The 15,739-nt window shown below is 39.9% G+C and overlaps 1 protein-coding gene across 10 annotated transcripts in view; it reads left to right on the top strand.

Moving 5' to 3' along the window:
* The window catches only part of myt1b (myelin transcription factor 1b), a 129,233-nt gene extending 115,290 nt beyond the window's left edge, over positions 1–13,943 (top strand). For 9 of the 10 annotated variants that reach the window (XM_036007945.1, XM_036007946.1, XM_031286098.2 and 6 more), the window contains 7 exons: positions 85–147; positions 537–617; positions 1,261–1,482; positions 2,270–2,361; positions 3,420–3,523; positions 6,930–7,073; positions 8,477–13,943. In XM_036007945.1, the coding sequence (XP_035863838.1) occupies positions 85–147; positions 537–617; positions 1,261–1,482; positions 2,270–2,361; positions 3,420–3,523; positions 6,930–7,073; positions 8,477–8,620 (850 nt within the window). In that variant the 3' untranslated portion in view covers positions 8,621–13,943. The remainder of the gene's footprint in view (positions 1–84; positions 148–536; positions 618–1,260; positions 1,483–2,269; positions 2,362–3,419; positions 3,524–6,929; positions 7,074–8,476) is intronic. The other variant, XM_036007947.1, reaches the window with a different exon arrangement.
* Positions 13,944–15,739: the final 1,796 nt, after the last annotated feature.

Here is a 15,739-nt window from a genome sequence, read left to right as displayed (position 1 = left end):
TGAAACATCGACGCTGTTGGTTTTTTTTTTTTCTTCTCTGCTGACCTTGTATTAAATATGAAACATTGCTCTGCTCTTTCCCAGATGCCCCACTCTAGGATGTGACGGCTCGGGTCACATCACGGGAAACTACTCCTCCCACAGAAGGTAACAAACAAAAAACACAAATGCACACACAAAAACGCATACGCACACATGGACACACACACACACAGACACACAGACCCACACACACACACACACACACACACACACACACACACACACACACACACACACACACAGTCAGTCAGAGAGGCCTAGTGACAGTTCATGGTAGAATTAGACAGGGATCACATACTCACACATTTCCACACCTTTCAATGGTCCTATTTTCGGCCATATTAGGCGCTTTGAGTTGATTTGGTTTGTAATTTGGTTGAACAACCTCTGTAAAATTATTCTTCCTGATAATGTGCTCTCCCTTTACTAAGCAATCACTTCACCAGACCTTTTTTTCAACCCTATGTTATCAACTCCATACTTTCTGTTTTCAGTCTCTCTGGGTGCCCGCGTGCCAAGAAAAGTGGAATTAAAACTCCTACCAAGGACAACCAGGAGGACTCCGAGCTTTTAAAGTTCGTACCGCTCAGAAAGCCATAATGTCTTCTTTTAGCGAGACTGACGGTAAAAGTAAAATGCAATAAAAAAAGAAAGACAGAGAGAGAGAGAGAGAGAGAGAGAGAGAGGAAAGTCACTGTGAATCATATGCAGAGGTAGTGACCTGCCCCCAAAATTGAATCAAACAATCAGGCCCTCACTGATGGGAAAATACACTTACTGCAGATACTGATTCTGAATGTAGTTCATGATAGAGTACCGTAGATAGTCAATAGATTGTCAATACATAAGAAATACATAAGGCTTCATATTGCATTTGCACACAAAACAGTTAATTTAACGGCATGTTGATAGCAGCATGTGCTGAACATTAATAGCTCATGCATCAATAATATTATCCACTGCATAAAAAACAGATGTATGAAATTAAATTTAGCCCATTAGAGAAAGTATATAACATCAATATCTATTATAATATTCTCAACATTCTCTACAGTTTGTATGTTTGGATTCTCCTTGTCTAACCGCCTTCTCACTCTCTTTATTTCTTTCTCTGCTGCCTGGCTTCAACACTTCTTCTTCTTCTTCTTCTCCTCCTGCTGCACAACTCTCCTCGTTTTTTCTTCTTCTTGTTTTCCTCCTTTCCTCTGCTCCCTGCAGATGCCCAGTGCCGGGCTGTGACAGTTTGGGTCACATCAGTGGGAAGTACGCCACACACCGAAGCGCCTACGGGTGTCCGCTGGCGGCGCGCAGACAGAAGGAGGGTCACCTGAACGGCACACCCTTCAACTGGAAGGCCTTCAAGACAGAGGGGCCTACCTGTCCCACCCCAGGTTGTGACGGCTCTGGACATGCTAACGGAAGCTTCCTCACGCACCGCAGGTAAGATGCACAAATGTTTTTTCTTTTTTCTTTTTGTGATTAACAATTTGTTTTTGTTTTTTTGTGATTAACATTTTTTTTTTTATACAAAATACAAAACATACATCTCGCAACATGAACATGTTTATTGTCTATTTTGTTATTATTTTGTTGTATGGCAGCAATCTTCACCCGGGGGTCCGGGACCCTTAGAGTTACTACAGGGAGGCCCCAAGTTAATGTTTAATCATTTCAAAAAAAGTTCAAAAGTTAATATGTCTGAAAATATACATAAACATGAGTCCAACATATTATTAGCAGAGATAAATTGGCCTATTTGTGATTTTTTTTATTTTTTTTATTTACATGACAGGCTTACTGGCCTGTAGGTGAGGTAGCCACTAAGGTAGCCATCCTCAGATACAGTAAAGCTTAAGGATTCCCTGTGCTACATGTAAACATTAAAACATTTAACATTAAAACATGTATAAATATATGAATGTCAATAATTATTTTAATAAATGATATGCACCACAAAAAAGTATCTGTGAAGGCTTTAGGCTTTCACCCTATATGTTATTGTAGGCCCAGTTTAATATGCAACTCAACAATTTCATAACATATGTTGTGAGAGGGGGTCGGGGGGGGGGTCCCTGGTCTGTCTCTATTTCAGCTAAGGGGTCCTTGGCCTAAACAATGTTGAAGACCCCTGCTGTATGGTCTTGTATGTTTTATATGTTGGTTAAAAAAAATGTTAATCACAAAAAAAAGAATAGTGCAGTGATCCCCTCTCTTTGTGTGTCTCCAGCCTCTCAGGATGTCCCAGAGCCTTGTTCCCAAAGAAGAAGGCCAAGTACCCCTCAGAGGATTACCTGAGCACCAAGTTCAGGGCCAGTGATGGTAAGATGTGGTGAAGAAAAAAATCTCTAAATAAATTTGTGTGCAGGCCTGTGTCTTGTCATGTGTGTGAGAAAGGAACAAATCCTTTTGTTAAAGCAGAGAATGTTGAGTCGGTTATGGAACAAAGTCCAGGCACACATGGAGGGTTAGGAAACTTGGTAACAATTTACTTGAAGGTATCTACATAAGAGTGACATGACACTGTCATGACACATGAACCCTAACCCTAACCATAACCTGTTATGACAAAAACCGAATGACACTTACTGACAGAAGCGTTATGTCATAAACGTTTATGACTTGTTTATAATGTCTATGACACGTTCATGACAGTGTCATGTCACTCTTATGTAGATACCTTCAAGTAAAGTGTAACCAGAAACTTAATACCAGTGGTGGGAGAAGTATTCATATCCTTTACTTAAGCAAAAGTGCTAATACCACACTCTGAAAATACTCTGTTACAACTAAAAGTCCTGCATTGAAAATGTTACTTAAGTAAAAGTATGTAAGTATCATCAGGAAAATGTACCTTATGTATTAAAAGTAAAAGTACTCAATGAAGAAAAATCCTCACATTTTAGAAACTGGAAACTAACTAAGTGTTTAATCGGCCATTCATTTCAGCTGGACTAGTAGGCCTATATATTGTTGGGTAGTTTAGTTTATAATAAAACATCGTATTTTATAAACTACATGTGTTTTGTGTGAAAAATCTAAATTTGTAAAGTAACTAAAGCTGTCAGAGTAAGGTAGTGGAGTAAAAAGTAGAATATTTCTCTCTGAAATGTAGCAGAGTAGAAGTAGAAAGTGGCATGAAAAGAAAAGACTCAAGTAAAGTACAAGTACATCAAATTCATACTTAAGTACAGTACTTGAGTAAATGTACTTAGTTACATTCCACCACTGCATTATACAACATGATTTAGCCTAAACTGATATACTCTTTATCCCAAAATAGAAAAGATATCAAATGAAAAATGCATAGGGCAACCGAAACATAACCAGACCAGACACTATTCTTTTCTATTCTAATGTATCTCCGTCTCTTCCTTTAGTTTTGGACAACGATGAGGACATCAAGCAGCTCAACAAAGAGATTAACGACCTCAATGAATCCAACAATGAAATGGAGGCTGACATGGTCAACCTGCAGACTCAGGTGTGTGTTTCTACTTTTGTTTTATTTTAGGCTATAAATCACCGAACATGTAGTCTATATCGACGACAGCTCATTTACGGTGTAGTTCTGGTGCCGCCGGAAGTTCCCTTCGGATGTCCTTTAACGTTCAGCTTTCTTTGTGTTTACTTTAAAGCAGCCATATTATGCTCATTTTCAGGTTCATAATTGTATTTTAAGGTTGTACCAGAATAGGTTTACATGGTTTAATTTTCAAAAAACACCATATTTGTGTTGTACTGCAGTGCTCTATCTCACTGCTGCAGATCCTCTTTTCACCTGGTCTCTGTTTTAGCTACAGAGTGAGACCTCTTTTCTTCTTCTTCTTCTGTACTATCTTTGATTGCACTCCACATGCCCAGTAGCTCAGATGTAGATCATGTCAGCTAGCTAGCTCCATAGACGGTAAAAGAAAGGCTGTTTCTACAACTTTTGTCAGTTACAAGGCAGGATTAGCTGGGAGACTTCTAAATGAGGGCGCACATGTAAGTAGTTCTTTTGTAGATTATGGTGAACTTGTGTGTGTTGTAGCAGTGCTTTGCTATTGAGAACGAGGTAGCATGCTAGCATTAGCATGCTAGCGTTAGCATGCTAGCGTTAGCCATAGCGTTAGCATGCTAACGCTACGAGCTAATGGTTGCGGTTAGGCTGCTCGTTTCGGCTTGTGATGTCACAAGCCGTGCCGATTTTGAACAGCTCACCCAGAGACTGAAGGCAGGACACATTCAGAAACTGTATCTCACTCTAAACAGCATGGATGGATTTTTTTCAAAGTTTGTATGAGTGTGGAAGCACCAGAGACACAACATAACACCCCAAATCCCAGAAAAAGTGATTTTTTCATAATATGGGCACTTTAAACTTTATATGTTTAGGGCATTTACTCTCTAACTGGGACATTTTGGGACCGATTGGTGGGATTTGCAATAGGTCTGGCAATGCGAGACTACTGAACATGTGACAGGACAGAAATACTGAGTCATATGTGAGACTTAAAGTACTTGATTCAGTCATTTGAGCCTGTTGAGGAACATTTGATATGGTATATTGTTGACATATTACAAAGACAAAGCTGAAAACTGATTACTGATGTTAAAGTCATTCAGACCAGTTATGAAGCCTTTAAATGAAGAAATAACCTTTCTATTACCAATGACAAGTTGAATACATAAGCAATAGAACCCAACCTTGATTGAGTTCACAAACTCAAGTTTGTTGCTGGTATGAACAGTAGTTTACAGTGGCTAATGTTGGTAAGCCTAAGGTAAATACTGTTTTTTAACTGACGTTATACAGTCAGTTAACTGATAATTTGTCTCTCTTTATGCTACTGTTACTGCTACAATTTACCATTATCCTGTTATAATAACCACTTGTGGCAAGAGTGGACGCTGTTTAGCAAAAGTTAGATAACCTCACTTTAAAGGTCCTATGACATGCTGCTTTTTGGATGCTTTTATATAGGCCTTAGTGGTCCCCTAATACTGTATCTGAAGTCTCTTTTATATAGGCCTTAGTGGTCCCCTAATACTGTATCTGAAGTCTCTTTTATATAGGCCTTAGTGGTCCCCTAATACTGTATCTGAAGTCTCTTTTATATAGGCCTTAGTGGTCCCCTAATACTGTATCTGAAGTCTCTTTTATATAGGCCTTAGTGGTCCCCTAATACTGTATCTGAAGTCTCTTTTATATAGACCTTAGTGGTCCCCTAATACTGTATCTGAAGTCTCTTTTATATAGGTCTTAGTGGTCCCCTAATACTGTATCTGAAGTCTCTTTCCCGAGCTTTCCTTAGGATGTGCCATTTCTGTGTCTGTAGCTTTAAATGCTATTGAGGAGAAGGGGGGGGGGCAAGGTGGAGGGTGGGGGTGTGGCCTTGACCAACTGCCATGCTTCACTTGTTTGCAAGCCATGATGTCTCTCTCTTCCTCATGGGCGAGCCAAATTCTCTGGGCGGGCAAAGCAGAGAAAGGGGAGGTAACCTTTCCCCTTATGACGTCATAAAGGGAAGATTCCTGATCGGCCATCTGAGCTTTCATTTTCTCAAAGGCAGAACAGGATACCCAGGACTCGGTTTATACCTATCACCATTTCTAACCACTGGGGGACCATAGGCAGGCTGGGGGAACTCACATTAATGTTAAAAAAACTTTTCATGCCATGGGAGCTTTAAAACATAAGGCAGGTGATATTCTATATTTTGTTATTGCCAACAGTGACTGCATCCTCAATATGTTTTCATATATTTTATACTGCAGCTTTTCTGTGGATCTCAGCCCGCCCTAAAGATGTAAATCTATAAAAAACGGCTCACAAATATACTACATTTTGAAGAAAAAAGGCAAAATGATATCCCTAAACAGCTGTCCACTGTAGGTTTTAGCAAACATTACTCAAACAGAAGTAAATCATTGTGCCTTGGCCAAGGACTATTTTCTGTGGCGGATTTATCCACATTTCGTGATATAGTTAGTTTTCCAGCAGCAGGACGGTGTATGTGGGATTCAGTCCAAATAAACTACAGTGTGTGTGTTCAAGGTAATGAAGGAACATGTCAGCCAGTGCAACAGTGTGGCTCATTGATGTGTTTTTAACAACAATGGAGATCTGTGACACAGATGGAGAAGACACACCTGGCTTTAAAACGCACACAACACTTGTGTGACACTCAGAATCAGAAAGGAATTTATTGCCATAGTAGTTACCCTACGTGGAATTAGCCTTGGTGATTGGTGCATACATACCAGAGATGTGGACTTGAGACTTGGTGACTTGGACTAGAGTAGACTAGAGTCACCATTTTGATGACTTGGCTTGACAAAAAATAAAAGACTTGAGACTCGACTTGGACTTGTACGTTAATGACTCGAGACTTGACTTGAGGCATGATGACTCGGATTACTCGCATGTATTCATAAGTTTGAATGTTAGCTGTTAAATATAAAATAATATAATTTAATGTTGTCAGGTTGTTGTCTAACGAACAAGTATGCTATGCAGCGGCAGCAGCGCAAACTGTGAATCATGATTGGATAACTGGCTGTCAGTCAAACTCCTTGCTATGGCAACACGTGATTGATTGGATGACTTGACTTGACCTGCCACCCAAAAAATAACTCGAGACTTGAACCAAATGACTTGAGACTTATTTGGGACTTGAGCAAAGATGACTTAAGTTACAACACTGAGACACACACAAACGGACATATTAAACATGAATAAGGATAAGAATCCCACTTAGTTTGATCAATTGATTGTTGGTTTGGGGATTTTCATAGACGTAGTTGACAATAGAATTACTTCAAATATTATTTTCCAGTTGCAGATAAAAGACAACCTTGTGCCTAAAGTGGTACCATTGTAGATGTTGTGTTGCTGTGTGTTGCAGATCTCCTCCATGGAGATGAACCTGAAGAGCATTGAGCACGAGAACAAGATGATCGAGGAGCAGAACGAAGCTCTGTTCATGGAGCTGTCTGGGCTCAGCCGCGCTCTGATCCGCAGCCTGGCTAATGTACGCCTGCCACACATGGTGAGTTGTTGTTATTGTTGTTATTATGTCTGCATACACGCACGCACACACACACACACACACACACACAGTTTGTTTCACTATCTTTGTGGGGGACCTGTCATTGACATAATGCATTCCCTAGCCCCTTACCCTAACCTTAACCATCACAACTAAATGCCTAACCTTAACCCTTACCCTCACCCTAACCATAACCTAATTCTAACCCTAATCCTAAAACCAAGTCTTAACCCTCAAACAGCCCTTTAAAGTTGTGGGGTCCAGCATTTTGGGCCCCACAAGGCTGTGCAGACCCCACAAGTATACTGTATTTCCCGGTTTTTGGACCCCACGAATATAGTAAAACAAGCTCACACACACACACACACACACACACACACACACACACACACACACACACACACACACACACACACACACAGGTGTTCTTCTTAAATTTACCTTTTTAAGGTATTTGCATATAACCAAGCCCTATGTGTTTCATATCAAAATGTTCACATCTCTGCAAACTTAGCTTTCCGTATAGTGATGCCCAATTTTTTTTCTAGAGCAATGTATAAACAGATAATTTGGCACTAAAGCGAAAACTTTGATTTGCTTTTTGAAATTCCTCAAATCTCTTTTGAAAACAAACCTAACTTACGATGTGTTGTACAAATTGTTTCAGTGCTTGAAATGAGTTTACCAAAGTATTAGGTTATATATGATTAAAATAGTAAATAAATGTCTAAAATGAAATTTTGTAATTCATTTTGTCCATCACGTTTGGACGCACTGGTGCGTCTTTCGTCCTCAGAGGGTTAATGCAGGGGTGTCAAACTCAACTTCACTAAGGGCCACACTGGAAAATGAGAATAACACCAAGGGCCAGACACGTAGAAATTATTGACGTGCTTTAATTTAATCAAAAAAGTCAAATATCTTTGACTGTATTATTGCTCGTATCATATAACCTTCTCATTTACTGTTTAGTCGACATAAAGCCCCAAAAAAGTCAGCAAAAAAGTTTCTTAGCCATCATGGAGTTTAGCAGATGAAGTTGTTTCACAGGCCTGAATATGCAAACTGACGGGTTGTGTGGGAATCTCAAAATGTCAAAGTCGGCAAATCTGCTAAGATTCTGCTTTGAGTGTCAGGTACTGTAATTACAGTTTGAAAACAGTTTCCCGTATTTTTGGTTTGGCGCGCATCTAGGCAGGCTAAAATGTATTGTGAACCTAAATTGATATGCAGGCCGGATCAACATTTACAAGGGGCTGAAGTTGGCCCGCGGGCCTTGAGTTTGACACATGTGATTTAATGTATCTGTTTGGAGGTGTGTTGTATCTCGTGTGTTGACCGGCAGATGGCCGTTGGTTTCCCTGCTTTTTCTCAGCTGAGATTGGTTGTTGTTTGTACCACAGCAGGGACCAATCACGGAGCAGAACTTTGACAGCTACGTGAGCACCCTGACCGACATGTACACCAACAAGGACTGCTTCCAGAGCCCCGAGAACAAAGCTCTGCTGGAGAGCATCAACAAAGCTGTGAAAGGCATCAAAGTCTGAGGCTCGACACACACTAACACACAGAATGCAAAACTGTCCTGAAGCGCTGGCTGGAGCGTGACTGAGGTGGATATGGAGGGACGGGGAAGATGAAGGAGAGAGATTTTGAAGTACTCTACAATATATTGAAGTATGATTCAAAAACAAAAAAAAGGGAATTCAGGTTATTTAAAATAAACGGCAACTTTAAAAAAAAAAAAAAAAAAAAAAAAGATCAACCCAGGGAGCACTCTGTTAGAAGAAAAGTGACGCGGACCAAAATCCACACCATGCTGCTGCCGGGATTAGGAGGAGGAAACCAGATCCTTCAGTCAGAATGGATGGAAAAGAAGAATAATGTTACTAGAAACAGTATCTGGGTTTTTTTTTTTTTTAATATGCTGTGTTGTTTACCTGTTGTCTCTCTTTTGTGTCCTGAACTGTTTTTGGAGAGGGGGTTTCACTGTCGAGCGGCCGATCCGTTTTTTTCACGCTTCGTATCAACTGAAACACGGAAGGAACGCAAACACGGGATTGCTTACAGGAGCTTGGCGACATGAAGAGGAGGACACGGATGAATTGAAGACTCTCAGTGCTGTCCTGTAGCACACACAGGACATTGTGTGTGTGTGTGTGTGTGTGTGTGTGTGTGTGTGTCCTGTGTATGTGTGTGTGTGTGTGTGTGTACACCGACTCCAGATGCTCTCTGATTCACGGCCACACACGCACACCTCGGCATTATGACGCAAGCGCTACACTGAATTTGTATTTGCTTTGTGGTATTACTGCGGCAAAAGATGTCAACAGTGCAATGTTGACTCAGTTTTTTGGGGGGGGGGGGGATCTTCAAGCAAGGTCACGAAACAGATCCAGGAACAGTGTAGGTTGTTTATTTTTCATGGGACAGCTGATATGATTTAAAAAGAAGCAAATGAAATCCTTTTATTCCTTTTTTTTTTTTTTAACTGAAATGATAATAGTAATAGTGTGCACACATTTCAAATTCAGTTAGTCATATCAATAGTATTTATCAACATAGGAATTGCACTTCATTTCAATGAATAGTTTTGTGGTACAATAATGATTGTTATATATGAATTATTTAAACTTGTGAACTTTTAAATTGTAACTTATTGCCATTTATGTTATTGAGGTTTATTTATTTGAAGTAATCTATTTATTAACTTTGTTTTGTAAGACACACACACAAGAAAGCATCCTTATTGATTATTGTGGTCAAAGCGATTTGCAGATGTCGTATGTCAATATTTTAAGAATCTATATAGATAACTGACGAGGCATATTTTGTTTTGAGTACTTTTTAAAAAACCTTTTTAAGTGCAGATGTTTTATAACTGACAAAATCTTTTGATAATTTTACAAAAAAAAAAATCTTATCTTTTGGGGTTATTCTTGTTTTTCTCCTCTTTGTTTATGTTCTTTCTGTTAACTGCTACATTCAGAAACCCACTGCTGAGGGGGGGGGGGGGGGAAAGAAAGTATGTATTTATTATTTATTTAATATGAAAGAAATTGACTGATATGGCTGTATATTTATTTTGTTATTTATTTGCGTGATGTGACGGTTGAGTCTGAGTAGTCTCAAAGATCCACTGCTAATATTTAAATAAAGAAACAAAATCCATACAAATACTGTTTGATTACTTAGGCTTTTACCTAGACATACCAGCAGCTGATTGTAAAGACAAACAGTAACCCAACAAAAGCAATCACTGTTCTGTTGCTATCTGGTCTCTGTGCATTTGCTTTTGTCAGGTAAAAGAAAACCAGGAACAGTTAAAAAGTTAAAAAATGTTACCTCTCCCGAGCGCTTTGTAGCAGCCAGCACTGGCTCACCCAAAACCTCTGTAATGTACCATAGATGCTTAAGTCTTATTTATTATTTTCATCAGCACAATGGTACATATATAGAGCTCTATTGCAGCAGTGGTTCAGGCTGGATGTATGGGTCTAAAACACACACACACACACACACACACACACACACACACACACAGGATATAGGATGGCCTCCTTTGACAAACGTCTATCAGATAAACATACACACCCTTGTAGCCTTACTCTAGATTTTAATTTTTTGACGCACAAAGTGCCACTAAAAAAGAAAAAATGAAAAAAAAGAACTTTCTTTCCTGATTCTTCGCATTTCTGCAATGTAACAATGTCTGGTCCCAGGAAGACCACGGCATCAAGAGAGTGGTGATTGTTTCAGATGCCTTTATTTCTCCGCCAAGATGGCCATTAGTACAGTAAATATACATTCTGTATAAATAGATTTTAAAGATGCTATATATATGAATATAAACATACATATATTTTTCCAGTGTAATTGTTGACTTGCTCTTCTTCTTCTCTTGTATTACCTTAACAAAGGATCACTAGCTGTCTAGAAGAGATGTGAGGGGTGTTATCAATAGGAGGCAGTTACACCTTATTTAATATCACTAAGACCTGCTCAACTGTGGCTTTAAACATACCATTCACTCAAACTGAAGGCAAAGTAGGCATTATTGATGATACGGTACAATACTTTGGAAGTGTTTTCATTGTAGGTTTCCTTTTTTTTTTTTTTTTTTTTTAAATCCCCATTTCCTGTATTTGTCTGTCCTTAATCCAGAAATGTCAAAAACTGTATGTTGTACTACTGAATCTGAGAAATAACTGTCAATTTGAAACTAGATGGTTGGCTCTTTGTTCCTAAATGTCATGTGAGTTCATGTATAGTAAAAAAAAAAAAAAAAGATGATGCCTCTGAATAATGTTCTGCACATAGTGTTTGGCAACATTGTGCAGTTATTGTATTGTTACTAGTAAAGCCTGCTTGCTATGAGCCCATTCTCTCTAATGTTGAGTCGAACAAGTAGGAGACTTTAGTGTAACCTGCCTTTGAGTGATTTGTTGCAGCTACTGTGGTGTACAGTATGAAACCCTTGTGTAACTCTGATGTCAAAGGCATGTTGTAAATGTGCTCTTAGCCAATGTAGAATGAAACTCCTTTTGTGCACTTTCGGAATAACCGTTGAAAATGCCAGCATTTGAGTCTCGACTTGTAAGAAACCCAGTAGATCACGAGCAATAGCAAGTACTCACCTCCACTGGAGGGCGCATTGCAAAGCATTGTCACACCTGTTTGTTGCTGTTCCCGTAGAAAACAACCTGTACATTATGTCACATAAAGGCATATCTGTGATTCAGGGGGTTCGGCTCGGGAATGTAGAAAAGGGAAGCTGTACTTTCTTTTCCAAACAAAAAACGAAAACAAAAGAGATTGACAGGAAGCGGAGTTTGGTTCTCAGGTCACCGGGGAGAGCTGCTTAAGCAGAACAGAGCAATGCCATAGGTCGGCCAGTTAGCTGAGGCTAGAGGCGATGGCAGCGGCCGGATCAAGGCCTCCTGCGAAACGAGATGAGTGTGTGGGAGTGGGAAATTGATTTGCCAGGCAACACAATCTCCCCTTGTTTTAGGAGGAGGCGTTTGTTGCATAAATATGTGTCCATCACTCAAAAGGAATGTCAAAGCTTTTTTATGACTTTTAACCCCCAACCCCATCCCACCCCACCCCCCTTCCCCATGTCTTGTGTAACCTTTCCTCAGGAAAGATCATGTTGATGCATTTGGTTAACAAAGTAGTATGTTCTTCCTCTCTTGAAAATGCACGAGAATACTACCCGAGAGTGTTAAGACTGTGAATATTCTCCTAACTTATTTATTATGTCATGATCCCTTTTAAACTGCTTGATAAAATTGTCTACCGAGGTATGTAAATGAATAACACTGAGGCCATGACACTATGGCATTTTCAAAAAAAAAAATGTCAGCTGAGAAAGCAAATGCAGCCTACGGTTGGTTCTGCGCCCACACACTGTTCTCCTTTTTACAGTGTTGTACTGAGTGATGGAGTGTTGTGGAGTTGTATTATTCTAAATAGCAAAGAAATTGGAAAACAAACTTCATCGGGGCCCAGTTTCCCTAGAGCACCTGGAATGAAAACAAATTTAACATGATGACACTTTTCAGGAAAAAAAAACAGCCCAGACCAAAATCCAGCTGTGTGTTTAAGAGGGAAGGGGGGGGGGGTCACACCTTTGCATCCTGGTTTCATGTTAGGTACAGATGTTTGTTTGCCAAGAGCAGAATGGTCACACTTTGACACACACACCACGTAGAAAACGACTCATAATAAGATAGAACTGTCTAGTTGAGTGGCACTTTTCACCAAGCTGAGCAAAACCAAAAGCCTCCAAACCACCCCCTGCCACCCATCCCCAACTCCCCTCCCTGAAACGCCCCCTGCTGTAGTTACAAGCCGTGTGGTCTTATCATGTGTGCCTTTCTCACTTCACCCATTTCAAGATATGGTATGTTTACACTTGGCAAACCTAGTTCAAATAGTGTTGACAACATTTGGTCTGCATCTCTAACCCAAAACTGTCGGGAAACCTGGGGGGAGGGTGTGTGTGTGTGTGTGTGTGTGTGTGTGTGTGTGGGGGGGGGGTTACTATGTATAGGGAAATAAAATAAATGTCTTTTTACATGCAAGTAGAGGCCATTTTGTGACAGAGATACAAACGAACAAGCTTCTGTTAGGAAAACAAAGAAACTGTGATCTCATTCTGTCGATTCAGGTACCCAACTGCATGACCAGTTTCTGTGAAGGAAATCTGAAGAGCATCATCATCATCATCATCATCATCATCATCATCGTCGTCATCCCTAGATAATGCATCAGTGTGCAGGGCGTTATTTTGAAACGTGGAAGTCTCTGTACATATTTGTATTAAGAAGAAACAGTGTTATTGTTGTTGTATTGAAGACAAGTTTAAAATGGCAAAAAAAAAGAGAAAAGTTTGTGACAAAGAAAAAAAAAATCCACAGCCAAGGGTTGTCCTGCTAGCACATTTTTACAGAGATGAGCTATTTTTACTGGTGATTTTCTAGGCACTGATATTGATATCCTTTTAAAAAAGTTACAAAACTTCCAAAATTACAAGCACTTCCACAAGGATAGATTGTATGGTAATTTTTGTTACTTTTGTAGATGTGGTCGTTCCTTTACTACTGCACCGTTTTGTAAAGTGGGACAGGCCTTGGCTGTGTGTCCTCGGGGTCTCATGATGTTTTTGTTGGGTTTTCTGTTTTTTTGATTGGGAAGTAAAACACTGTAGATGGGCCGAATTTGTGACTGTGTGTTTGTGTACTTGTGTACATGTTCCCCTGTTCCTGTGTCAGTGTTATAAACCAGAGAAGTGATGTCAGTTATTGTGGGGGTATGAACCATTTTAAATGTTCTCTATGAAAAACACAAATAAAGAATCATAGACAAGTATGACTCTGTCCAATCTCTCTGTGTTTGTGTGCTCCTGTACGTCTTTCTTTCTAAGGACCTATTTGAGTTTTAGGCCTTGGGAGTGAGTACATTTTTGCAAAGTGAGCACATTTTGGCCAGGGCTTACTTTGGGAGAGCTGTTTGATTATTACGACTTGGTTTTAGGGTTAAGGTTAGAGTTAGGGTTAAGTTAAGGCAGTGGTTCCCAAACCTTTTCACGTGAAGGACTCCTAAACTGACACAAATTAGACCACGGACCCCCATCTGATAAGATTTCATCTCGGGGTTCCTCATCTGATAGGGTTTTTGCTTTTCAATATTTTATTACAGCAAGTGTATAAAAACCATGATCAAAATAGCCATTGTGTTACTTATGGATTGGAATTATACTGAACAATTTAATGAAAAAAAGATTCCCCTTTTTGCTGGGGACCCCCTGAAACACCCTCATCGACCCCATTTTGCGAGCCACTGGGTAAATTGTGATTGTGAAATGTATTATGTCATTATGAAGGTCCTCTTAAGTATAACAACATGTCTGTTTTGTGTAAGAGAGAAACTATCAATCTTGCATTGCATTCACATCAGGGCTTGTGCATGTGTAAACTGAGGATTATTTTTTGGGGCTTTTCCCCTTTATTAGATAGTGACAGTGGATAGACAGGAAAGGGGGCGAGAGATGGGGGATGACACGCAGCAAAGGGCTGCAGGTCGGATTTGAACCCGCGCCGCTGCAAAGGACTCAGCCTACATGGGGGCGCACGCTCTTACTGGGTGAGCTAGAGGCCGCCCCTTAACTGTGTATTATGTATAGACACACAGTATGCATGGCCAAGCAGTCTCACACACACCCACACACACCCACACACACACACACACACACACACACACACACACACACACGTTTGTTTCATTATCTTTGTGGGGACCCGTCATTGACATAATGCATTCCCTAGCCCCTTACCCTAACCTTAACCCTTACCCATAACCTAATTCTAATCATAATCCTAAAACCAAGTCTTAACCCTCAAACAGCCCTTTAACCTTGTGGGGTCCAGCATTTTGGGCCCCACAAGTATACTGTATTCCCTGGTTGGACCCCACGAATATAGTAAAACAAGCACACACACACACACACACACACACACACACACACACACACACACACACACACACACACACACACACACAGCCTTCCTGATAAGTGAACAAAATGGGGGCCTTAGTGTGCAGTTAATATGCGGTTACATGTAGTTTGTATGTTGAATAGCGCTGACATCTGCTGGTATGATTAGCAAATCAACATGTTGTGCAGTGAGTATTTATCGTAGAACTTTATGTCTCTCTTCAGCAATCCTCAAATGAAAAATCATTTATCAACGGTTATTGTGTTGAGCCATTTGTTTTAACTGTACTTTAATGTTCTTTATTTGTATTACATTACAGACTACTTTCTTGCAGAAGGACAAGGTTGTCAGTAAATAAAACAAATCATAGAGACAGTGCGAGCAACGACCCAGGAGCTCATTTTAATCTGGCCCTGGCCCTGGCTTTGGTACTGAGTGGTATTATCACAACATAACAATGATTATAGAAATATACCATTTATGTACAATAATCTGAGGACAGGAATGCTTGTGATACATTTACAAGTGACCAGTAAACCATATACATTGTAATATACAGCATGTAATGTGCACCTCATCTACAGAGCATAGGGAGGAGCAAATATTATAAGATACACTTATATATACTCACAATATGCAATCCAACGCAACCCTACAAACAGCCTC

The sequence above is a fragment of the Sander lucioperca genome, chromosome 12, assembly GCF_008315115.2.
Source record: "Sander lucioperca isolate FBNREF2018 chromosome 12, SLUC_FBN_1.2, whole genome shotgun sequence".
In the NCBI taxonomy this organism is placed as follows: Eukaryota; Metazoa; Chordata; class Actinopteri; order Perciformes; family Percidae; genus Sander; species Sander lucioperca.
The sequence above is the reverse complement of the archived record's forward strand: the minus strand, read 5'-3'. Positions and strand labels throughout refer to the sequence as shown.